General features: G+C 52.5%; 1 protein-coding gene across 5 annotated transcripts in view; it reads left to right on the top strand.

Annotated features, from left to right (window-relative positions):
* Window positions 1–24,633, top strand: part of IQSEC1 (IQ motif and Sec7 domain ArfGEF 1) — a 539,967-nt gene that overhangs the window by 280,669 nt on the left and 234,665 nt on the right. For 2 of the 5 annotated variants that reach the window (XM_054166399.1, XM_054166438.1), the window contains exon 3: window positions 5,113–5,157. The exons of 2 other annotated variants lie outside the window; for them this stretch is intronic. In XM_054166399.1, coding sequence (XP_054022374.1) covers window positions 5,113–5,157 — 45 coding nt within the window. Of the gene's footprint in view, window positions 1–5,112; window positions 5,158–17,327; window positions 17,348–24,633 lie in introns of those variants that run through there. One more of the 5 variants, XM_054166422.1, reaches the window with a different exon arrangement.

Raw genomic sequence — 24,633 nt, 5'->3', positions numbered from 1 at the left:
TGGCAGTGTGCACTTGCAGCCCAGAAGGCAGCTGTGGCCTGGGCTGCACCAATAGAAGTGAGAGCAGCAGGGTGAGGGAGGTGGCTCTGCCCCTCTGCTCTGTCCCTCTGCTCTGTCCCTCTGCCCTTCTGCTCTGTCCCTCTGCTCTGCTCTGCTGAGACCTCACCTGCAGCACTACCTCCAGTTCTGCCTCCAGCACAATAAGAACCTGGAGCTGCTGGAGAGGGTCCAGAGGAGGTCATGAAGATGATGAGAGGGTTGAAGAACCTCTCATGTGGGGACAGGCTGGGAGAGTTGGGGCTGTTCAGCCTGGAGAGGAGAAGGCTTAAGGGAGAGCTTAGAGCAGCTTTCCAGTACCTGAAGGGGCTCCAGGAGAGCTGGGGAGGGACTTTTGACAAGGGCTGGGAGTAAAAGGACAAGGGGCAATGGATTTGAGCTGGAAGAGGGGAGACTGAGACTGGAGATGAGGAAAAAATTCTCTCCAGTGAGGGGGTGGAGGAAACTGGCACAGGTTGCCCAGGGAGGCTGTGGCTGCCTCCTCCCTGGAGGTGTTCCAGGCCAGGTTGGATGAGGCCTTGAGCAACCTGGGCTGGTGGGAGGTGTCCCTGGCCATGGCAGGGGGTTGGAACTGGATGAGCTTTAAGGTCCCTTCCAACCCCATCCATTCTGTGAATCTATGCAAGGCAGAGCCTTTGAGCCATGTTTCAGGCCAGGATGGGATGGTTTGCTGTGAGAGCTGTGCTGTCTCTGCTGCATTTCAAATCCGTGCATCTCCTGCCTGAAGCTTGGGTGTCTGGGAGCTTACCTTGGGTGTCTGGCAGCCTACCTTGGGTGTCTGGCAGCCTACCTTGGGTGTCTGGGAGCCTACCTTGGGTGCCTGGGAGCCTACTTTAGGTGTCTGGCAGCCTACTTTAGGTGTCTGGCAGCCTACTTTAGGTGTCTGGCAGCCTACCTTGGTTGTCAGGCAGCCTATCTTGGTTGTCTGGGAGCCTGCCTTGGTTGTCTGGAAGCCTACCTTAGGTGTCTGGCAGCCTACCTTGGTTGTCTGGCAGCCTACCTTGGGTGTCTGGCAGCCTACCTTGGTTGTCTGGCAGCCTACCTTGGTTGTCTGGCAGCCTACCTTGGTTGTCTGGCAGCCTACCTTGGGTGTCTGGCAGCCTACCTTGGGTGTCTGTCTGCAGGAAGACAAAGGAGGGGCCTATAATGAAGCTGTAATCCTGCTCCTTGTGATTGCTTGAGCAGTCCCTGAGGTCACCATGTGCTGCCTGGCATTAGGCACCACAATCAGGGCTGTGCTGGGGGCTAATCAAGGCTGCCTCCTGTCTCATTACCATCTCCTCTTTATGCACCACCTATTGTCAGTGCTCAAAGAGCTGGGGCTCTTGCATATTTATTGATACTGAGGAGGGCCAAAACTGTTAGGAGAAGCTTGGGGTTTGTCTTAAAAACCCCCTGTCAAAAGCCAGGGAAGAAGTCAGGCCGAGGGAGCAGGTCGGTGCTTCCCCAGCAGGCTGTGTGCTAAGCACTAAACTGAATTACCAGGAAATGAAGTTCACCCTTCTCAATTGTTAAACCAACAAGGAGCCACAAAGCCAACATATGTAAGCCACCCCCCCTCCAAATTCAGCCCTATTCACAAACCCTCAGCTCTGAAAGCAAACAAATTACAGGCTGGAATTAGCTCCTGGAAGCTATTTTCAAGCTTTAGTGCTTTAGTTAAAGGCTCTTTGGACAATGTGGTTTGTTTCCCCTCCTGGGTGGCTCAGCCTTGCACGGGCTGCAGTTGCTGGCCCTCTCCCTTCACACAATCCTGTTTAGTTTTTGTAAGCAGAGTAGTAATCTTGGGATTAAAAGTGAGGATTTGCCACTGACTTACAAATCACTGCTGTGAGTATAATTAATGCAGTTCTGAGGCTGAGGGTGTGGACCTGCAGGGACCATGCACAGCTGCAGCTCTGAGCAGAGGTTGGGGTGTGAGGGATAGAAATGGGGGTAAGGGCAAATCTCCACTTCAGAATGGTTTCTGATGTGGTGGTGGTGGTGGAGTGACCCCAGAGAGGCTTTGGATGATCACAGTATCACAGAATCACCAAGGTTGGAAGAGACCTCAAAGATCATCAAGTCCAACCTGTCACCACAGACCTCATGACCAAACCATGGCACCAAGTGCCACATCCAATCTCCTCTTTAACACCTCCAGGGACGGTGACTCCACCACCTCCCTGGGCAGCACATTCCAACAGCTGCCCTCTCAGTGAAGAACTTTCTCCTCACCTCCAGCCTAAACTTCCCCTGGCACAGCTTGAGACTGTGTCCTCTTGTTCTGGTGCTGGGTGCTAGAGAGAAGAAACCAACCCATTCCTGGCTACAACCACCCCTCAGGGAGTTGGAGAGAGCAAGAAGGTCTCCCCTGAGCCTCTTCTTCTCCAGGCTAAGCAACCCCAGCTCCCTCAGCCTCTCCTCACAGGGCTGTGCTCCAGACCCCTCCCCAGCTGTGCTGCCCTTCTCTGGACACCTTCCAGCATCTCAACATCTTTCCCAAGCTGAGGGGACACATGTTCTGCAGTCATGCTCAGTGAGAGCAAGTCCAACAAGAGAAGCCATGCCTCAGGTTTAGCTACTGCTGTTTAACCACAAGTGTGGTTGTAATCACCTCGGTACTCAGAGCATCGTAACTGAACTTTCTGCTGCAGCAAATCCTTGGGGTGACTCAGAAGGTCCCTTTTTGGGTGGAGAGCACAAGGCCACAGAATGTAAGGACCTCTGCTCTGTCAGTGAATAAATGAAGTCATCTGTTGCCCAGGGAGAGAAAAGCCAGCAAGAGGGCAGAGGCTCTGCCAAACGAATTCATGAGGCTCTCCCAGAAGAATTGTACTCAGCTCCCTGCTCCATGCAGCTGTTTTACTTTTGCTTAGAGGGCATAGTAACAGTGCAAGCCATAGGGCCAGGAACAGAGCTGGTCACACAACTGCTGGAGACAGTCCAGTGGAGGCTACAAAGACGCTGAGGGGCCAGGAGAATAGCAGCCTGAGAGGGGATCTTCTCGATGCTCAGCAAAGAGCTAAAGGGTTAGGAGGCAAGAGGATGGGGCCAGACTCTTTTACTGGTGTAGTACTTGCATGTGCAGTACTTGCATGTATATGCTGAGGTTCCACACTGACAACAATGGGATGAGGTTCAAAAAGACCAAGGCCAAGCCCTGCCCTTGGGCCACAATAATCCCATGAAGACGCCAGGCTTGGGGCAGAGTGGCTGAAAAGTTGTCCAGAAGAGAAAGGCCTCAGGGAGGTTGGTCAACAGCTTTCTGGAGATGAGCCAGGGTGTGCTCAGGTGGCCAAGAAGACCACCAGCATCCTGGCCTGGGTCAGCAAGAGTGTGGCCAGCAGGACCTGGGTAGGGATTGTGCCTCTGTACTGGCACTGGTGAGGCTACACCTTGAGTACTGGGTTCAAATTTGAGACCCTCACTCCCAGAAGGGCATTGAGGGGCTGGAGCAGGTCCAGAGAAGGGCAACCAAACTGGTTGAAGGCTCTGGAGAACAGGGCTGGGGAGGAGCAGCTGAGGGACCTGGGGTAGTTCAGCATGGAGAAGAGGAGGCTGAGGGGAGACCTCATTGCTCTCTGCAGCTCCCTGAAAGGAGCTTGGAGCCAGGTGGGGGTTGGTCTCTTCTCCCTGGTGACAAGTGATAGGACAAGAGGAAATGGCCTTGACTTGCACCAGGGAAGGTTTAGGTTGGACTTGAGAAACAATTTCTCCCCCAAAAGGGTTGCCAAGCCCTGGAACAGGCTGCCCAGGGAGGTGATGGAGTCACCACAGCTGGAGGGATTTAAAAGCTGTGCAGGTGAGATGCTAAGGGTCGTGATTTAGTGGTGGCCTGGTAGTGCTGGGTTGATGGCTGGGCTTGGTGATGACAAAACTCTCTTCCAACCAGAACAACTTTATGATTCTGTGGTTCTGTGATACAAGTGAATTGGGCTGGTGTTTCTAAGGCTAAGTGCAGACAGTGCAGGAGTGAAAGCAGGTTCTGGAAGTGCTCAGTGTAATGTTGCACAGGGTGGAATTTGGATTGGATGGTAGGAACAATTTCTTTCCTGCAACAGTGGTCAGGGACTGGAACAGGCCCCTGGCACTTGGATGTGTTCAGTCTCATGCCCTTGGCCTCTGCCCATCTGTCCAGCCTGTCCAGGTCCCTCTGCAGAGCTCTCCTAGCCTCCAACAGATCAGCTCCCCCAGCTTGGTGTCATCTGCAAACTTACTGATGATGTGCTGCCCAGGGAGGTGGTGGAGTCCCCAAGCCTGGATGTGTTTCAAGGTGGTTTGGGTGTGGTGCTTGGGGCTCTGGTTTAGGGGTGGCCCTTGCAGAGTAGGGTTCTGGGTTGGGCTTGGTGATCCTGAGGCTCTTTTCCATCCTGAATGTTTCTGTGGTTCTGTGTGATCAGTGAGTAATACGGGGACGACTCAGACGCAAGAAGTGGCTGAGTTTGGTAGGAAAAGGAACAGGGAATGCTCTTTGGATATGTTTATAGCTGCACTGGGGACATGGTTTAGTGGCTGTGGAGGGGCTGGGTAGAAGGTTGGACTGCATGATCTTAGAGAGCTTTTCCAACCATAATGATTCTGTCATGCTGGGGTTTGTGCCAGTCACAGGAGTGGTCACTCATGGCTCAAGAGTGCCTGGAGAATATTGACAACTGATCACATTTTGCCTATTTCATGAAATTTGTTTCCATGTTGGGGCAGGTTTTGGGGGGGTTGCTCTTGTTAACATCCATATTGAATGGCATGCTAAGTACCACCACGAGGGTGGTGAGAGACTGGCACAGGTTGCCCAGGGAGGTGGTGGAAGCCTCCTGCCTGGAGGTTTTTGCAGCCAGGCAGGATGTGGCTGTGAGCAACCTGCTGTGGTGTGAGGTGTCCCTGCCCATGGCAGGGGGGTTGGGACTGGATGATCCTTGAGGTCCCTTCCAACCCTGACAATTCTGTGATTCTATTATCAAATGTCAGTAAAAGGGAAGAAAATGCAGAGGGTCATGAAGCATTTTATATGTGAGGATGCAATGTTTGGGAAGAACTTGAATTCCATATAACTTTATTCTTTTGCTGTCATCTCAGGACTTCACTGGAAACAGGAAGCAGCATCTCAACTGATCCACTCAGGTACTGTAGCCATCCAGGGGGTCATTTTGGGTGTGGAATCATGGAAATTGCTTCTCTTCTGTGCCAGCTGCCTGGCACACAAGTGGGTCCTACAGCTACAGAGCTGGATTTTTCTGTTTGGGAAAGGGGAGTTTGCTCTCATGGAATCATAGAATGGCTTAGGTTGGATGGGACCTCAGAGCTCATCTACTCCAACCTCCCCACCATGGGCAGGACACCTCTCAGCTAGTCTTGGTTGCTCAAAGCCTCATCCAAACTGGCTTTGAACATTTCCAGGCAGGAAGCATCCACAACCTCGATGGGAGACCTATTCCAGAGTCTCACCACCCTTGTACTGAAGAACTTCTTCCTCAGCTCTAGTCTAACCCTGCTCTCCCTCAGCTTCAAACCATTCCCCCTTGTCCTATTACTGAATACCCTCATGAAAAGTCCCTCTGCAGCTTTCCTGCAAGATCCCTTCAGCTATTGGAAGGCAGCTCTGGGGTCCCCCTGGAGTCTTCTCTTCTCCATTCTGACCACCCCCAGCTTGCACAGCCTGTCCTCAGAGCAGAGCTGCTCCAGCCCTTGAAACATCTTTGTGGTCCTCCTCTGGACTCTCTCCAACAGCTCTGTGTCCTATCAGAAAGAGTGTGGCCAGCAGGAGCAGGGAAGTCCTTGTGCCCTGTGCTCAGCACTGGTTAGGCCACACCTGGAGTCCTGTGTCCAGTTCTGGGCCCCTCAATTTAGGAAAGATGTTGAGATGCTGGAAGGTGTCCAGAGAAGGGCAACAAAGCTGAGGAGGGGTCTGGAGCACAGCCCTGTGAGGAGAGGCTGAGGGAGCTGGGGTTGCTTAGCCTGGAGAAGAGGAGGCTCAGGGGAGACCTTATCGCCATCTCCAACTCCCTGAAGGGAGGTTGTAGCCAGGTGGGGGTTGGTCTCTTCTCCCAGGCACCCAGCACCAGAACAAGAGGACACAGTCTCAAGCTGTGCCAGGGGAAGTTCAGGCTGGATGTTAGGAAGAAGTTCTTCCCAGCAAGAGAGATTGGCCATTGGGAGGTGGTGGAGTCACCATCACTGGAGGTGTTTAAATAGAATCTGGATGAGGCACTTAGTGCCGTGGGTAAGTTATTAGATGGTGTTGGGTGATGAGAAGCTCAACATGAGCCACCAGTGAGCACTTGCAGCCCAGAAAGCCAACCAGAGCCTGGGCTGCAACAGGAGAAGTGTGGCCAGCAGGGCCAGGGAGGTGATTCTCTCCTATGAGGACAGACTGAGGGAGGTGAGGTTGTTCAGTCTGGAGAAGAGAAGGCTCCCAGGAGACCTTCTTGTGGCCTCCCAGTATCTGAACGGGGCTCCAAGAAAGCTGGGGAGGGACTTTTGAGGGTGTCAGGGAGTGATAGGACTGGGGGGGATGGAGCAAAACTAGAAATGGGTAGAATCAGATTGGATGTTAGGAAGAAGTTCTTCTCCATGAGGGTGGTGAGAGACTGGCACAGGTTGCCCAGGGAGGTGGTGGAAGCCTCCTGCCTGGAGGTTTTTGCAGCCAGGCTGGATGTGGCTGTGAGCAACCTGCTGTAGTGTGAGGTATCCCTGCCCATGGCAGGGGGCTTGGAACTGGCTGATCCTTGAGGTCCCTTCCAGCCCTGCCAATTCTGTGATTCTATGATTTCAGAGGTCCTTTGCAGCCTGGTTAACTCTGTGGTTCTGTGTTGAAGTGTGGTTTGTGCTTGCCGTTGCTCAGCGTTCTGCTAGCAGCACAAGCTTGGTGGGGGGCTGACAGCTGAGTCACTGCAGTAACAGGGCCTTGGCTTTGATCACTCCATTCAGAAGGAAGGGCTCAGCACTGCTCCTGCTGCATATCAAATGGGCACCTTGCATCTAGCTGCACATTAAAGAGCTCATCAGCGTCATCAAAGTCGCAGGCTCCCTTTGATGAAGCCAGGGCAGAGCCCCTTCCTCTCCAGCTGACAATCGTGTTGGTGCAAGCCTTCCCTGGGAGCTGTTCTGGATGAAGGATGGAGATGTTCTGGTTGAGGATGGAGATGTTCTGAATGAAGGATGTGGCTTTATTTTTCCCACCCTGTGCTGGAACAAAACATGAGTGGGAACTGTTTGGTTTAACCTTATTCAAATGAAAGGTCCTCTCTATTGTTAAGCCTCCTTTGTTTCCCAGGGCATGGTCCTCTGCCAGTGAAGCTTTTGCCTTATTAGCATTTCCTGAGCACACACACAGCCCCCCACCTTGGAATATTATCTTTGTCTCCAGCCCAGCATAGCAACACTGGGCACTGTTCATTCATGGCTGTAGTTCTGTTCCCATCACCCAGGCTGACTTCAACACTGTTCCTTTGTGTGGTGGGACAATGCAGGAGACAACATCAGCGTTCCCCACCCCCCCCCCCTCACCCTGCTTCTCTGCAGACTTGGTTTAACAGGAACAAGGTGTAGCTGGGTTGTGGTTTGCTGTTGTCTGGGAGCAGGGCTGGAGAACCAGGTGTTGGTGCCTTCTTCATTCCAGGAGAGGGAAATCTAGGTGCAAATAGCAGGGTTTAGTGCAATGGGTTTCCTTCTGGTGGAATTTCTTCCCATGGGAGGATATCAGGATATCTCCAGCAAGTGTAGGGAGAGGATTGTCCCCTGGTACTCAGCTCTGGGGAGGCCACACCTCGAGTGCTGTGTCCAGTTTTGGGCACCCCAATCCCAGAGAGATGTGGAGGTGCTGGGGCCAGGGCAGAGGAGGGCAAGGAAGCTGGGAAGGGCCTGGAGAAAAAAATCTTGGCAGGAGGAGCAACTGAAGGAGCTGGGGATGGTTAGTGTGAAACAGAGGAGGCTGAGGGGAGGCCTCATGGCTCTCTACAGCTCCCTGAAAGGAGATTGTGGAGAGGTTGCTGCTGGTCTCTGCTCACAGGTCATTAATGACAGAACAAGAGGGAATGGCCTCAAGCTGCCACTGGGCAGGGTTAGACTGGAGAGTAGGAAACCTTTTTCATGGCAAGAGTGGTCAGGGATTGGAATGTGCTGCCCAGGGAGGTGATGGAGTCCCCAAGCCTGGATGTGTTTCAGGGTGGTTTGGGTGTGGTGCTTGGGGCCCTGGTTTAGGGGTGACCCTTGCAGAGTAGGGTTCTGGGTTGGGTTTGGTGATCCTGAGGCTCTTTTCCAGCCTGAATGTTTCTGTGGTTCTGTGTGATCAGTGAGTAATATGGGGACGACTCAGATGCAAGAAGTGGCTGAGTTTGGTAGGAAAAGGAACAGGGAATGCTCTTTGGCTATGTTTGTAGCTGCACCAAATAGATGTGCTGTCTAGCAGCTGGGCTGGCTGAGCTATTTTAATTGCTCTGCAATCCCCAGAGCACGGCAGTACGGCCTTGTTTTGAAACTATTTGCAATCAAATGAGAGCATGGGATGTCATGCCCACCAACCTGGCCACTGCCATTGCCATTCAGGAGCCAGGAGGCTCCATGGGGCTGGTGGCTGTGCTCAGTGGCTTGGCCTCGGCTCTCATTAGTATGCGCTGGGTGGGCAACACTTTGTGAAGCCTGCAGCAGAGAGATGCAGGCTGGGACAGAATCCCTGATCGTGCTGCTTTGTATCTCCAACAAGAGTTTTGTAACAGCTTATAATTAACCTTCTTTGACCAAAAAAAAAAGAAAAAGGAAAAAAGTTTGAGCTGCAAGTTAGGGAGTTTGAGACTTTGCTCTTTTCCCCTGCCCGCTCCGAGCCTCTGTGCTCAGACACTTCCCAGACAGACACTCTGCAGAATACTTGCACAGGTTTTTTGTTTGGTTGGCTGGGTTGTTTCTTTTTTTACAGAGAACAATAAGACAGTGTAAAAAGTGATTTGGAAATGACTGCCCTTGCATTTGGTAAGCCCCTTTTTGAATTCTGCCCCTCTGCTCTGCTGTGGTGAAACCTCGCCTGGAGTACTGCTCCAGGCTCTGGGGCCCCCGGCGCAAGGACAAGGAGCTGTTAGAGAGGGTCCAGAGGGGGCCATGAAGATGATGAGAGGGCTGGAGAACCTCTCCTATGGGGACAGGCTAATAGAGTTGGGGCTGTTCAGCCTGGAGAAGAGAAGGCTCCAGGGAGAGCTTAGAGCAGCCTTCCAGTACTTGAAGGGGCTCCAGGAGAGCTGGGGAGGGACTTTTGACAAGGGAGGGCTGGGAGTGACAGGATGAGGAACAATGGCTTTAAACTAGAGCAGGATGGGTTTAGACCTTAGGAAGAAATTCTTTACAGTGAAGGTAATGAGACACTGGAACAGGTTGCCCAGGGAGGTTGTGGCTGCCTCCTCCTCCCTGGAGGTATTCAAGGCCAGGTTGGATGAGGCCTTGAGCAAGCTGGGCTGGTGGGAGGTGTTCCTGCCCGTGGCAGGGGGTTGGAACTGCATCATTTTTAAGGCCCCTTCCAACCCAACCCATTCTGTGATTCTATATTTGTCATCTTCTGTAACAAATTGATCAGCTGCTGTTGTGTGAGCTTAGAGAGCAGAAAAGATACCCAGCATTAAGTGAACAGCAAATCTCTCCCTATTCTACTGCATGAAATTCTGGCAGCTTAGGGGTTTAATAACCAAATCTGAAGGGTGGCATCAAACGAGGATTAATACTCATCTGGGGGGGAGTGCTTAGATCTGAGAGTTGTCTGAAGCAAAACAACTCTGTTTTTGAGTAGCTGGAGCACTTCTAGGCAGCAGAGCTTCCCTTTGAGTAAAGAGAGGTTGATTTTACATCATTCATTCCCTGGGCATCTCTGTAGCACCAGCAGCCTTGGGCGTCACCATGGTATGGCAGAGCCCAAGAGCTCTGTGTGAACACTGAGCTTCCATTTTCCCTGTCTGGGAAGGTACAGTGGCTGGATGGGTACCCAGAAAGGTGTAAAAGCTCTCCCTGGAGGTGTTCAAAGCCAGGTTGGATGAGGCCTTGAGCAAACTGGGCTAGTGGGAGGTGTCCCTGCTCATGGCAGAGGGTTGGAAGTGGATGATCTTTAAGGGTCCTTTCCAACTCTAACTATTCTAGGGTTCTGTAAGAGGGCCAGGAGGAGAAATGGAAGTCTTACTAGTTCCTTGTGTGAGCAGCCCAGGAAATCAGGGAGTCACAAAACTGTTTTGGTGGGGAGAGACCTTTCAAATCAGAGTCCAGCCTGGGGATCATCTAGTCCAGGCCCACTGCTACAGCAGGTTCACCTAATCCCCAAATAACTCCAGCAGGCACTGACTTCATGCTGGGCTTGTGCAGTGGATTGCTTTCCTTCAGCCTCAGAGCATCCCAGATTGCCAAGACAGCCATCACTCAGCACTGGTTAGGCCACACCTTGAGTCCTGTGTCCAGTTTTGGGTCTCTCAATTTAAGAAGGACATTGAGACACTTGAATGTGTCCAGAAAAGGGCAACAAAGCTGGGGAGGGGTCTGGAGCACAGCCCTGTGAGGAGAGGCTGAGGGAGCTGGGGTTGCTTAGCCTGGAGAAGAGGAGGCTCAGGGGAGACCTTCTTGATCTCTACAACTCCCTGCAGGGAGGTTGTAGCCAGGTGGGGGTTGGTCTCTTCTCCCAGGCACCCAGCACCAGAACAAGAGGAGACAGTCTCAAGCTGTGCCAGGGGAGGTTTAGGCTGGAGCTGAGGGGAAAGTTCTTCCCAGCAAGAGAGATTGGCCATTGGGATTTGCTGCCCAGGGAGGTGGTGGAGTCACCATCCCTGGAGGTGTTCAGGAGGGGATTGGATGTGGCACTTGGTTCCATGGTTTAGTTAGTCATGAGGGGTTGGTTGAGAGGTTGGACTTGATGATCTCTGAGGTCTTTTCCAACCTTATTGATTCTATGATTCTATGGACCCCTGAAAAGAGAGGCTGCTGGACTTGACTGGAGGTGTTCAAGAGGGGCTTGGGTGTGGCACTTGGAGCCATGGTTTAGTTAGTCCAGGAGGTGTTGGGTGAGAGGTTGGACTTGATGACCTCTGAGGTCTTTTCCAACCTTATTGATTCTATCATTCTATGATTTTCACTCTGCCTTTTGTTTTTTTCCTGGTGGCTGCTTCTGAAAGTCTCCTCAGAGGCTTTGGATCTGCTGCTGCCAGAGCAGCCCCTGCAGCCCTGCTGAGTGAGTGGCAGAATTTGTCTGCTCACCGAGGGTACCAGCAGCGCTGGAGCTCTGAGGCTGCAGCACATCCAAACATTCCTGCTCTTTATGTTAGGCCTGGGAATTCCAAGTCGAAGGTCTCAGTAAATGCCTTTCTGAATGAAGTAGTTCTCTACCCGGGGAGAGCGTGAGGTGCAGCTTAATTGTCTTTGTTGTTCCCCTCGGGAAGACAAGGGAAAATGAAGACCACGTTGAGAGCAGGGTGCTTTGCATTTGCAAAAGTCCTCATTAGCATTTGCTCTGCATGCTGGGCAGCTCCAGCAGGCTTGGGTGCTGACAGGAAACCCAGGGGTGCAGAGGCTCCCTGGCAGTCCGGGGTTTGGGAGGAATTCTGGTGACACAAAAAGAAAAGTAAGAAACAAAGAGAGAGAGCATGTTGATAATTTTCCTCTGGAAAGGGTCCCATGGAGAGAAAGAAACTGCCTGCTGATCTGAGCAGTCAAAGGATAACTTCCCAGAAAAGCCTCGTTTCAGGATCAAGGCTTTGCATGGCATCTCTGGAGGTTAATTGTCTCACTGTGCCCTTCCCCTTCTCCTTTCTCGGTCCTCAGAGTAGCTGTTCTTGGCTATGGGGCAAAGCAGACCTTGCTGCTCCTGCTTTTTAGTTTCTCTCTTTTCTAGCTTTTGTCTCTTTTCTTCCTCTCTCCCCTCCCTTTCTCCCTCTCTCCCCTCCCTTTCTCCCTCTCTCCCCTCCCTTTCTCCCTCTCTCCCCTCCCTTTCTCCCTCTCTCCCCTCCCTTTCTTCCTCTCTCCCCTCCCTTTCTCCCTCTCTCCCCTCCCTTTCTCCCTCTCTCCCCTCCCTTTCTCCCTCTCTCCCCTCCCTTTCTCCCTCTCTCCCCTCCCTTTCTCCCTCTCTCCCCTCCCTTTCTCCCTCTCTCCCCTCCCTTTCTCCCTCTCTCCCCTCCCTTTCTCCCTCTCTCCCCTCCCTTTCTCCCTCTCTCCCCTCCCTTTCTCCCTCTCTCCCTTCCCTTTCTCCCTCTCTCCCCTCCCTTTCTCCCTCTCTCCCCTCCCTTTCTCCCTCTCTCCCCTCCCTTTCTCCCTCTCTCCCCTCCCTTTCTCCCTCTCTCCCCTCCCTTTCTCCCTCTCTCCCCTCCCTTTCTCCCTCTCTCCCCTCCCTTTCTCCCTCTCTCCCCTCCCTTTCTCCCTCTCTCCCCTCCCTTTCTCCCTCTCTCCCCTCCCTTTCTCCCTCTCTCCCCTCCCTTTCTCCCTCTCTCCCCTCCCTTTCTCCCTCTCTCCCCTCCCTTTCTCCCTCTCTCCCCTCCCTTTCTCCCTCTCTCCCCTCCCTTTCTCCCTCTCTTCCTCTCCCTTTCTCCCTCTCTCCCCTCCCTTTCTCCCTCTCTCCCCTCCCTTTCTCCCTCTCTCCCCTCCCTTTCTCTCTCTCTCCCCTCCCTTTCTCCCACTCTCCCTTCCCTTCCTCCCACTCTCCCTTCCCTTTCTCCCTCTTTCCCCTCCCTTTCTCCCTCTCTTCCTCTCCCCCTCTCTCCCCTCCCTTTCTCCGTCTCTCCATTCGCTTTCTCCCTTCCTCCCTCCCTCCTTCCCTCCTTCTTTCCCTCCTCTTCCCCTCCCCTCCCCTTCCTTCCTTCTTTCCTTCCTCCCCCATGTCTATAAATATCTGCAGGGTGGGGGTCAGGATGAAGGTGCCAGGCTCATTTCATTGGTACAGGACAAGGATAGGAACAAGCTGGCACCAAGGAGGTTCCACCACAGCATAAGGAGAAACTTCTTTACTGTGAGGGTGACAGAGCCCTGGAGCAGGCTGCCCAGAGAGGTTGTGGAGTTTCCTTCTCTGGAGACTTTCCAAACCCACATGGATGCATTCCTGTGTGACCTGTGCTGGGTGATGCTGCTTTGGCAGAGCAGGAGTTGGACTCAATGATCTCTAGAGGTCACTTCCAACCCCTACCATTCTATGATCTATGATCTTTTAAACACCTCCAGGGATGGGGATTCGACCACCTCCCTGGGCATCCTGTTCTAGACTTTGAGAACCCTTTTTTAGGGTAGAACTTCCTTGTACTCTTGAAAAGAAAGCATCTTTTGAAAGGCTCAGATCAATTGCATGTGAGATTTGTGCTCTTTTTGTTTCATGCCAGCTGCTTTTCCCATGAGCCATTCATTTCCACCACCACCCGCCCTGTGCCAGGTATTTGTAGGGAAATACCAGACCAGGTGTGACCTGGACATTCTTGAGTGACATCTGGGCATAATGTGCAGTTCTGGGCTCCTCAGGTTAGGAAGGACATTGAGACACTTGAAGGTGTCCAGAGGAGGGCAACAAAGTTGGGGAGGGGTCTGGAGCACAGCCCTGTGAGGAGAGGCTGAGGGAGCTGGGGTTGCTTAGCCCGAAGAACAGGAGGCTCAGGGGAGACCTTCTTGCTCTCTCCAACTCCCTGAAGGGAGGTTGGAGCCAGGTGGGGGCTGGTCTCTTCTCCCAGGCACCCAGCACCAGAACAAGAGGACACAGTCTTAAGCTGTGCCAGGGGAGGTTTAGGCTGGAGGTGAGGAGAAAGTTCTTCCCAGCAAGAGAGATTGGCCATTGGGATGTGCTGCCCAGGGAGGTGGTGGAGTCACCATCCCTGGAGGTGTTCATGAGGGAATTGGATGTTGCACTTGGTACCATGGTTTAGTTAGTCACGAGGTGTTGGGTGAGAGGTTGGACTTGATGATCTCTGAGGTCTTTTCCAACCTGGTTGATTCTATGATTCTATACCTTCTAATTTACTTCCTTTTTTTTTGTACCTCCCTAAAGAAGCTGCCAAGTCTCACTCATTTATAATTCCAATTCAAGTTACACAAATCACTTCCCTAAGAAGTGGTGAGGCATTGGTGTCATTGACCAGTGACAATGAGCAAACCCAGAGACCCAAAGGATCCCTAAATATAGCTCATTATCCAGGCACTTGGGAACAAGATATGTCCATGGGGATGAGAGCCTCCAGCTAAGCTTTGGGAGTTTGGTTTTCTCTTCATATTGGTTTATTTTTAAGCAGTGTTCCATACTATTTCCTTTTAAACCAAAACCCCACCTTCTCAGGTGCCAGAACCTTTGCTTTCAAGTGTTTTTACAGGTTCTGAGTTTGGTTTTGTTGTTGGATCTGATGAACTCTTTATTTTCCAATACCTTTTTGATACTATATCCTGTATGGTTTAGCTTATATAAAATCACAGAATTGTCAGGGTTGGAAGGGACCTCAAGGCTCAGCCAGCTCCAACCCCCCTGCCATGGGCAGGGACACCTCACACCACAGCAGGTTGCTCACAGCCACATCCAGCCTGGCTTCCACCACCTCCCTGGGCAACCTGTGCCAGTCTCTCACCTCCCTCATGGGGAACAACTTCTTCCTAACATCCAATCTCAATCTCCCCATTTCTCATTCTGCTCCATTCCCCCCAGTCCTATCACTCCCTGACACCCTCAAAAGTCCCTCCCCAGCTTTCTTGTAGCCCCCTTCAGATACTGGAAGGCCACAAGAAGGTCTCCTGGGAGCTTTCTCCTCTCCAGACTGCACAACCCCAACTCTCAGTCTGTCTTCATATAGGTCTCCTTATACACATCTCTATCTCTATCTCCTAATATATCCTAGTGGTTTTCCAAAACTCAGCAGAATGAATAATACCCAAACTGTAGCTCCTGGCAAGTAAACTGAATGGCAAAGTGACCCCAAGAATTGGTCAGGCTCCACTAGGGCACTTCTTGTTGTTTAACAGCCACCAAAACTGGAGGGGAGGGTGGGGGAAGGATAATTACAAATTGCTATGGAAGTCCTCCCCTGTGTCAGGAACCTTTCATGCAAAGCAGGAGTTTTGTGCTGTTAAGTCTTGCTCAGAGTAACCTGTGAGATGGGGGGAGCCCCTTCAAAGTCAACTTGTGTGTTGGTGTAGAGAGGAAGCACTAAGAGGAGGGAAAACATAAGGTGGTAGAACTGGGCCAATGCCTTTCATAAAAGACACCAAATGAAATGGAGACTCCTGTCTCTCCATAATAAAAGCAATCTGCTTTTATTGTGTCTAGCCAGAGCTTTTAAGGAGTAAATGTTGCTAATTTTGACATTTCCTCCAGAGCAGCTCCCCACTAATTGCTCTGTGTGCCCTGTGTAATGCCAGTGGCTTTGGCTGGATGCTGGTGCTTGGTGTGGCTAGGAAGCTGGTGCTGGAGCATCCCTTCTCCGAGCCCCAGCCCTGCTCCCAGTCCCAAACCCCCTTCCTGCACCCTGGCCCTGCTCCTGGACCCCGGCTCTGCTCCTGGACCCCATGCCTGCTCCTGGGCTTGGCCCCAACCTCTGAACCCTATTCATGCTCCCTAAACCCTGCTCCTGAGCCCAACCCCAGACACTATCCCTGCTCCCAATCCTCATCCCTGCTCCTGAGCCCAACCCCAGACGCTATCCCTGCTCCCAATCCTCATCCCTACTCCTGAGCCCAAACCCCAGATGCTGTCCCTGCTCCCAATCCTCATCCCTACTCCTGAGCCCAAACCCCAGACGCTATCCCTGCTCCCAATCCTCATCCCTACTCCTGAGCCCAAACCCCAGACGCTATCCCTGCTCCCAAACCTTATCCCTGCTCCCAAACCTCATCCCTGCTCCTGAGCCCAAACCCCATCCCTTCTCCCAAACTTCATCTCTGTTCCCAAACCCATCCCTGCTCCAGAGCCTGGTCCTGGCCCCATAGAATCATAGAATCAATAAGGTTAGAAAAGACCTCAAAGATCATCAAGTGCAACCTGTCACCCAACACCTCATGACTGCTAAACCTGCTTCAAGTGCCACATCCAAACCCTTTTTGAACACCTCCAGGAATGGTGACTCCACCACCTGCCTGGGCAGCACATCCCAATGGCTAACAACTCCCTCTGTGAAGAACTTTCTCCTCACCTCCCCTGGCACAGCTTGAGACTGTGTCCTCTTGTTCTGGTGCTGCTTGCCTGGGAGAAGAGACCAACCCCCACCTAGCTACAACCTCCCTTCAGGGAGTTGGAGAGAGCAAGAAGGTCTCCCATCGCCACTCCCAACCACCAACCCTGGCGCTGGGGTGCCCAGAGCATCTCTGTCCTCTGCCTACCCAGGGAGCAAAGGTGATGGCACCATCATGTCCTGTCTGGAAGCGACCCTGCGTGTCCCGTGGGAGCTGCGGGCACACGGCGGTGGCCGGCAGCGCGGCAGGGGCTGCCCCGCTGAGCACCATGCGGCGCCGGTGATTAGTTTTCCTTTTCTGAGCGCTAACTGGTGGAGTGTGCTGGGAATAAGATAAGCATAATCCGGTTTGTGAGCGGGGAGGGTCCACGCTGCTGCTGTTGGTCTCTCTCTTTTTTATCCCCCCTCCCCTGTGATAAGCAGCCCCCAGCTTCCAGAGGTGCTGGCAGACAATGGAAGCCGGTGGGATTTGCACGGGAGGAGCCGATTAGCGGAGTTGTGAGCCGCTCGAGTTAAGAAAAGGAGGGTGGGGGGAAGGGAGAAAAAAAAAAGGCAGGGAAGAAAGGCTGCAGTTGCCATGTGATGGGATCGCAGCCCTGCTGTGACTGCAGGGCACTCGGTGTCACATCCCATCGGGATAATTGCTGGTGTTTTCCCGAGTCCCGTCAGCCGTAAGGATGCTTCCCAAAGGTCCTTCCCAAACCTTCCCCGGAATATCCAGCCGCTGTGCGAGCGGAGGGCTTTTAGAATGGCCTCAAGCATCCCAAAGGAGGAGTGGGATATCTGTGTGATCCCAGTTCTCCCGGACTTTTGGACAGACAGCCTGCTGCCGGGATCGGGAGGGCGCACATGAAGCTGCGTCCTTTGTGCGGCTCCGCTCGGAACTGCAGCGGGATCCAGGCACCGGGGCAGGTGCTGTGCCATGTGCACGGGGAGCTGCCTGTGCTGGGAGCCACTGGGAGCACTTCATGCTGCAGCAGTTAGGAGAGCAGCGTGCCCGGCTCCATTCCGCTCCTTCCACTCCTAACAAAAAGGCTTCTCGCGGTGTCAAACCCCCGCCGCAGCCGGCAGCGGCTGCAGCAGCAGTGCTTGAGAATGCTGAAGTTAAAGGCCTTCTGCTTGGATTACTGGCAGTTTTTGTGCCTCCAGCCTCTCCACGGATTCTATAAAAGGTAAGGAAGCAAGCAGTCTGGATGGCTCTCCAGAGCCGGCTGCCTGCCTGCAGTGCCGCCGGGACCACTCCTGGCACTTGCGGTCCGCACGGAGGGGAAGGGGAGAGGTGGGGAATGAATGAGAACTTGGGACAAAGCTTGCAAAGCTGCTTTTGGATTGCCTTCCTTGTCAGCCACTTGTGCCTCTGTGTGTGCAGGTGGGGAAGGTGATGATGCTGTTTGGTCTGAATGTTTGCTGTGAGTCGTATCATAGAATCACTGGATGGTTTGGGTCGAAAGGGACCTTAAAGACCATCTAGTTCCAACCCCCTGCTGTGAGCAGGGACACCTTCCACCAGCCCAGGTTGCTCAGGGCATCCTCCAGCCTGGCCTTGAACACCTCCAGGGATAGGGCATCCACAACTTCCCTGGGCAACCTGTTCCAGTGTCTCACCTAAGGCTCAATGAATACTTTTCCTCCCCTGGTGCTCTCCCGAGGGGCGCAGTGGGTCCTGTTGTGCAGCTTACAGACTACAAGCAGCCCCACGAGATTCAGCACGGACCATTTGTGTCACAGGGAGCAGATCTGCTTTTTTTCTCTCCTCCCCCTTCGGAATATTTAGTCATACAATAGTTCCTCTTTCAGCTCCCTCCCAGCACCAAGTGCACATCGCAGTCACTGGGAGCACCGGGCAGCAAGCTTGGGCAGGGCTGAGGTTTGATTGATGGTGAAGAGCGAGCCCAGAGAACAGGGCAGGGCGGCAGGGGCATTCAGCTCCCGATTTAATGGAACAGCAAAAGAAGCAATTCCATCCCACATGGCCCTGAACTTGCCCCATTGCTTTTTCATCCCAACTTCCCTTCCCTCGCTCCGTGCTTTGAGCTGCGGCGCAGAGGCGGTTAGCCTCCGCCTGGGTTTTCTCAGGGGTGGGGAGAAGGTGGGGATCGCCTCACTTGCTAACAAAACCCCTGGGATCCTTTAAAAGGGGGGGTTCTGCTCTTGCCATGTAGACTTTGTGGTCTGGCTACCTATTGTCAGCCTACAGAAAGTGCTTTGTCCTCCATGCTAATTGCAGCCGAGTTTTTCAGGCGGTGACTGAAGGCTGGGGAAGGGAAAGCTTCCAGCCCGGCTCAAGGTTTTAGGGGGTGCCCCACACTTCCTGGCAGCGAGTAATGCAGGACCCTCAGCTGTGACCACTGCCTTCTGAAGTTTCAAAAGATAGCTTTATTCTCCTCCTCTTGCAGCCTTTCACAGATTTCATTTCCCAGCCAAAAAATGTCCAACCTCTTCCCGGCCCATTGTGATGTCCCTCCTTGCCGAGAGACCGCAGGGAATAATGGGAACGTCACCAGGCTGTTTAGACACAAATAAATACAACTGAAGTGGAGCTTTGTGCCCTGGATTCCTAGCCAAATCCCAGCTTTGTGGTAAATGAGTTGCTGTGGAGTCTCCTAATGGAAAACCTCTCCCCTAGCTGAGGGCTGGCCATTTAGTACCTCCCAGAGAGTTAATGTATTTGTCATCAGAACCGGGGTGTGCTTGAGCCCTTCTCCTGCGGCGTGTGGCCCTGAGCAGGAGCGCAAAGAGGGCTGAAGCACTTCAGTATCAGAACCACTTTGCTCTCATTGAAGAGAAATGGAAGGGAAGTTGCAACTTTCTCAGGTTTTGAGACCCAAGAGCCCCTTGGTTCAGTGACAAAGGAGGGTGAAAAGCAAATGGTCCAGAATAACAAATTGAAATGCAAGGATGTTTGTATTGAAAAGGGGGAGAAAAACTCTTTCTTGGGGCTTCTTTTCCATTCTTTTTAATTAGTAATTGTATTTATTGTTTAAATCCCATTGGAAAACAGCCAAGGGGCTGTGGGAAAGGGTTTTGTGTGTCCCTGGGTGTATTTCTTAGGTATTTTTGAGTATAAAATGGAGATAACCAAACCAGGACTTGAGCACCGTCTCCATTGCATGAGTCTTACTGCAGGGATTTGTCTTATTGAGGTTAGGGTTGTTGCCTCCCCTCTGTTACACCCTGGTGTGATTTTTGACATCATCCAGTCCAACCGTTCTCTAACTCTACCAAGGCTGGGGCTAAACCATGGCCACAGCTCTGCCTCTTTGAAACACCTCCAGGGATGGGGATTCAGCCACCTCCCTGGGCAGCCTGTGTCAGGCTTTGAGAAGAAAGGGAAGAAGTTTCTTCTCATGTCCAACCTAAACCTCCCCTGGTGCAGCTTGAGGCTGTTTTCTCTTGTCCTGTTACTCATTACTAGGGAGAAGAGACCAAGCCCCACCTGGCTCCAACCTCCTTTCAGGGATCTGTAGAGAGCAATGAGGCCTCCCCTGAGCCTCCTCCAGACTAAACAACCCCAGTTCCCTCAGCTGCTCATCACTAGCCCTGTCCTCCAGACCCTTTCCCAGCTTTGTTACCCTTCTCTGGCAAGCTCCAGCCCCTCAATAGCCTTTTTGGAGTGAGTGACCCAAAGTTCAATATCCTTTTTGGAGTGAGTGACCCAAAACTGATCTCAATACTCAAGGGCTGGCCTCACCAGTGCTAAGTAGAGGGGAGCAATCACTTCCTTGGTCCTGCTGGTTCCACTATTCCTGATACATGCTGAGATGCTCTTGGCCTTCTTGGCCGCCTGAGCACACTGCTGGCTGCTGATGCAGGGGAAGGTGTGCCAGGAACTGTAGGCAAGAGCAAACTTCAGACATCCCTGTGTGGCATCCCCTCCAGCCACCACTATCCCTTGTGACCAGCTGTGGCAGAGGTGAAGTAATAAGTAATGGGGGAAGCAGTAGCCCTTCACCTTCCCAAGCCACAGGTAGTGCTGTGGCAGCAGAAGACTGTTCAGAGGAGACACAGCAATGCTGTGGAGTAGCTGCTGCCCACCTCCCAGTTCAGCCATGTGTCCTGTGGGGTGAGTCAGAGACTCACTGCCTGGCCATGAGAGCCCTGCTCATCGCTCCTCGTGCTCAGCCACCCCAGCAGTGCTTAGCAAGCCCTACGTGACAAGAAGTGTGACTGCTGTCTTCCTCTTGTGGGCTGTGGGCACAGCAGGGCTTTTATTTTCAGCTGCAGACAGGGCTCAGCACTCTGGTAAGTGTTTCTTGTCGCTCTCTGGCTGGCTGCTCTGCGGTCAGAAATCGAGCTGTGGTCTTCAGGGGCTGTTGCTCAGGGAGGACTTGGGGGACGCTGTCTCTGCTTGACCTGCACAGTTCTCATCCATGCCTTGCAGTGGGGCCACTTCCATGGAACTCTGCATCTCTAGTGAAAGAGAAGGGAAGTCCAGGCAGGGTGTCTTATGTCTCACAGCTTTCTGGCACTGGGGTGTTTGCTGATGTACTGGTTATGTGGTGGCATCTTGCCTTGGATCAGCAATGGTGTGGCCACCAGGGCTAGGGCAGGGAGTGTCTCCCTGTACTCAGCACTGGTGAGGCTGCACCTGGAATTCTGGGTTCAGTTTTGGAGCTCTCACTATGAGAAGGACATTGAAGGGCTGGAGCAGGTCCAGAGAAGGGAGGGCAACAAAGGTCATGAAGAAAAGGTCTTGTGAGGAGGGGCTGAGGGTGCTGGGGTTGTTCAGTCTGGAGAAGAGAAGGCTGAAGAGAGCCCTCATTGCTCTCTACAACTCCCTGAAAAGAGGCTGGAGTGATGTGGGAGTTGTTCTCTTCTCTTCTCTCAGGAAACAAGTGACAGGGCAAGAGGAAATGTCCTCAGGCGGCACCAGGGAAGGCTTAGGTTGGACTTGAGAAACAACTTCTTCCCCAAAAGGGTTTTCAAGCCCTGGCCCAGCCTACCCAGGGCAGTGGTAGAGTCTCCATTCCTGGTGAGCCATGTAGCTGTGGTGCTGAGGGCCATGGTTTAGTGGTGAGCTGGCAGTGCTGGGTTAATGGTCGGACTCAAGGATCTGAAAGGTCTCTTCCAACTTAAACAATTCCCTGGCTCTATGCAGTGCACTCAGCATGTGCACCCCAAACCTACAGAGCTGAGTGGCAGGATAGGGCCATCAGACTGTGTTGCTGTTCTGGGAACTGGGCTTCTTCCTTAGTCCTTGAGAGCAAGGTTAGAGTGAGAGGCTCAGGCAGACCAAAGCGGTGTCCTGTCCGTGCTGCTCAGCACTGTGGGACTGGGAGCAGATTTGGAGACCATGGTAAAGGAGTCTGTGCCACAGCCTGCTGGTAGCTGTTGTGCCAGTTGGGGCACTGCAAGAAAGTAGTGGTTCTGGATGGTGGGACAGAGGAAAAGGAGGGCTTTTCAAATGTATTCATGAATGCCAGGTACAAACCCAACCCCAAAACTCCGTGTGGTGAGCTGTGCAGGTGACATGCCTAAAGAGATGCCCAGCTAAAGGCACACACCCAGCCCAGGGCTGAGGCCTTCTGCAGACTTTGCAGTCCTCTGTGAGCACACTGGGCTGCATGAAGAAGAGTGTGGCCAGCAGGTCAAAGGAGGTTCTTCTCTCCTCTACTCTGCCCTAGTAAGGCTGTATCTGGAGTAGTGGGTCCAGTTCTGGGCTCCCCAGTTTAGGAGAGACAGGGAACTACTGGAGAGAGTCCAGGGGAGACTATGAAGGTGCTAAGGGGCCTGGAGCATCTCTGTGAGAAGGAAAGGCTGAGAGCCCTGGGGCTGTTGAGCCTGGAGAAGAGCAGCCTGAGAAGGTCACTGCTAGTTTTTGGTATCCTTGGAACACAAATGCTAAGTGCAGAGAGGTATTTCTGTAACAGATTAAAGTGCAGAATCAGTGCTCAGGCATTGGAACAGGCTGCCCGGGGAAGTGGTGGAGTCACTGGCCCTGGAGGCACTTTGGGATGTGGTCTAGAGGTCTTGGAGGTGTTGGGTAGGAGGTTGGGCTGGATGATCTTTTCCAGGCTTAATGGTTCTGTGAGCAGATCGGTGTTGGGTCTCGGCGGGATTGTGATGCTGAATGCCTCACGCTTTGCTCAGTGGATTATTAGAGTGATGTGGTTTCAGGTTGAGCACGTGCAAGGCAAGATGGCCTGCAGCCTGTGGGCACATCATGCTGTGCTCCTGTCAGCTGCTGTGTAATAGCCCAGGCAGAAATCATCCTTATTAGCATCACATTAAAGATAAAGCATAAGGTGAGCACGCTGGTGACTGGCAGTGAAGGCAACTGTAATCTGGGGGGGGGATTTTTCCTCCCACATATCCTTCCCTCTTCTTCCTAAGAGCACTTTAAAAATCACACAGAAGGTTTGTAAAGGTCACTTTACTGGGCTCCAGTTGGGTGACAAATAAATCAGGTTTTGAATGATTTCTTCTCGCTTTTCATTCTGCTTTCGGCAGTGTGGCCTCTCTAAAGGAGACCTGAGCCTCTTGCAGAACAGCCAGGGCCATTTCTAACAAGCATCTTCTTCCAGCCACTCCAATGGAATAAGATAGGATAGGATAGGATAGGATAGGATAGGATAGGATAGGATAGGATAGGATAGAATAGAATAGAATAGAATAGAATAGAATAGAATAGAATAGAATAGAATAGAATAGAATAGAATAGAATCAACCAGGTTGGAAAAGAACTTCAAGATCATCAAGTCCAACCTCTCACCCAGCACCATCTAATCAACTAAACCATGGCACCAAGTGCCTCATCCAGGCTCTTCCTAAACACCTCCAGGGATGGTGACTCCACCACCTCCCTGGGCAGCACATCCCAGGGGCCAATCTCTCTTGCTGGGAAGAACTTCTTCCTAACCTCCAGCCTGAACCTCCCCTGGCACAGCTTGAGACTGTGTCCTCTTGTTCTGGTGCTGGGTGCCTGGGAGAAGAGACCAACCCCCACCTGGCTCCAACCTCCCTTCAGGGAGTTGGAGAGAGCAATGAGGTCTAAAAGAAATGAGATAAATGAGAGCTGCCTGGGGTTTGGTTTTTCTGAACCAGGAATTAGTTGGAGTTGTTTCTGCTGGTCTCCAGTTGGGACTAACAATTCCAGCAGTGTGATTCAGGACAGAGTGAATCATGTGCTTAAGCTGGGCAAGAATAGGTCTGTCTTTTGGCACATGATTCAGGGATGTTTCAGGAATGATTCTAAATGGAAATGCTTCCATGGCTTTGCTGCTTGGGAGCAGCTGATTGCTGCCTTAGGAGAATATCACAAAGTAAGGAAGCAGCAGGAGCTGCTTAGAGCCACTCCAATACTGCACTCTGCGGGGCACCTGCAGCTCGGTGCTCATCTGCTTTCCCTCTCTCTCTTATCCCAGACAAATTTGTGGCATTTGAAGCCATTAAAGGAATTGCCAGCCTTCATTTAGATGCAGTGGCAAAGCCAGCACGTGTGCTTGCCCTGATCTATGGCAGGATTGCCCTCTGGGTTAACTCTTTGTGGGAAAGGCTGTGCTTTGATGGTCTTTGTTCCTCACTCCCGGTGTTAACAGCAGGGGCTCTGCTTCTAGGATGATGTGAGGCGGGTTCAGATGTGCCAGGGAAGGTGCTTGCTAATAAGCACTGAGCTGTTTCCTTCAAGTAAAATGCAGCATAAAAGATGATGCAAAGGACTCAATGGCCATGTGTTACTGCAGAGGCACAGGGAGTGCTACCATTACATTCAATAAAAACAGACTTTTGACAAGGGCTTGTTATGACAGAGTGAGAGGAAATGGCTGTAGGCTGGAAGAGGGGAGACTGAGGCTGGAGATGTAGAAGAAATTCTTTAACAGTGAGGGTGGTGAGGCACGGGAACAGCTTGCCCAAGAAGCCTGTGGATGCCCCCTCCCTAGAGGTGTTCAAGGGCAGGTCAGATGAGGCTTTGAGCAACCTGGGCTGGTGGGAGGTGTCCTTGCCATGACAGGGGGTTGGAACTGGCTGATCCTTAAGGTCCCTTCCAACCTAACCCATTCTATGATTCTGTGAATAAAGGACAAAGTAGGTAGCATTTTATACACAGTCCTGTACTCCTGGAAACACCAGCTGCAAATCTGAGTAACAGGGAGCAGGGGAAAAGCATCTGTCAGTTCTGGGCCCCTCAGTTTGAGAAGGACATCTTGAATGTGTCCAGAGAAGGACAACAAAGCTGGGGAGAGCCCTCAAGCACAGCCCAGTGAGGAGAGGCTGAGGGAGCTGGGGTTGCTTAGCCTGGAGAAGAGGAGGCTCAGGGGAGATCTTATTGCTGTCTACAACTACCTGAAGGGAGGTTGTAGCCAGGAGGGGGTTGATCTCTTCTGCCAGGCACCCAGCACCAGAACAAGAGGACACAGTCTCAAGCTGCACTAAGGGAGGTTTAGGCTGGAGGTGAGGAGAAAGTTCTTCACTGAGAGAGTCGTTCGTCATTGGGATGTGCTGCCCAGGGAGGTGGTGG

This window comes from Dryobates pubescens, chromosome 1 (genome assembly GCF_014839835.1).
Source record: "Dryobates pubescens isolate bDryPub1 chromosome 1, bDryPub1.pri, whole genome shotgun sequence".
In the NCBI taxonomy this organism is placed as follows: domain Eukaryota; kingdom Metazoa; phylum Chordata; class Aves; order Piciformes; family Picidae; genus Dryobates; species Dryobates pubescens.
This window is presented reverse-complemented; position numbering and strand designations above follow the sequence as displayed.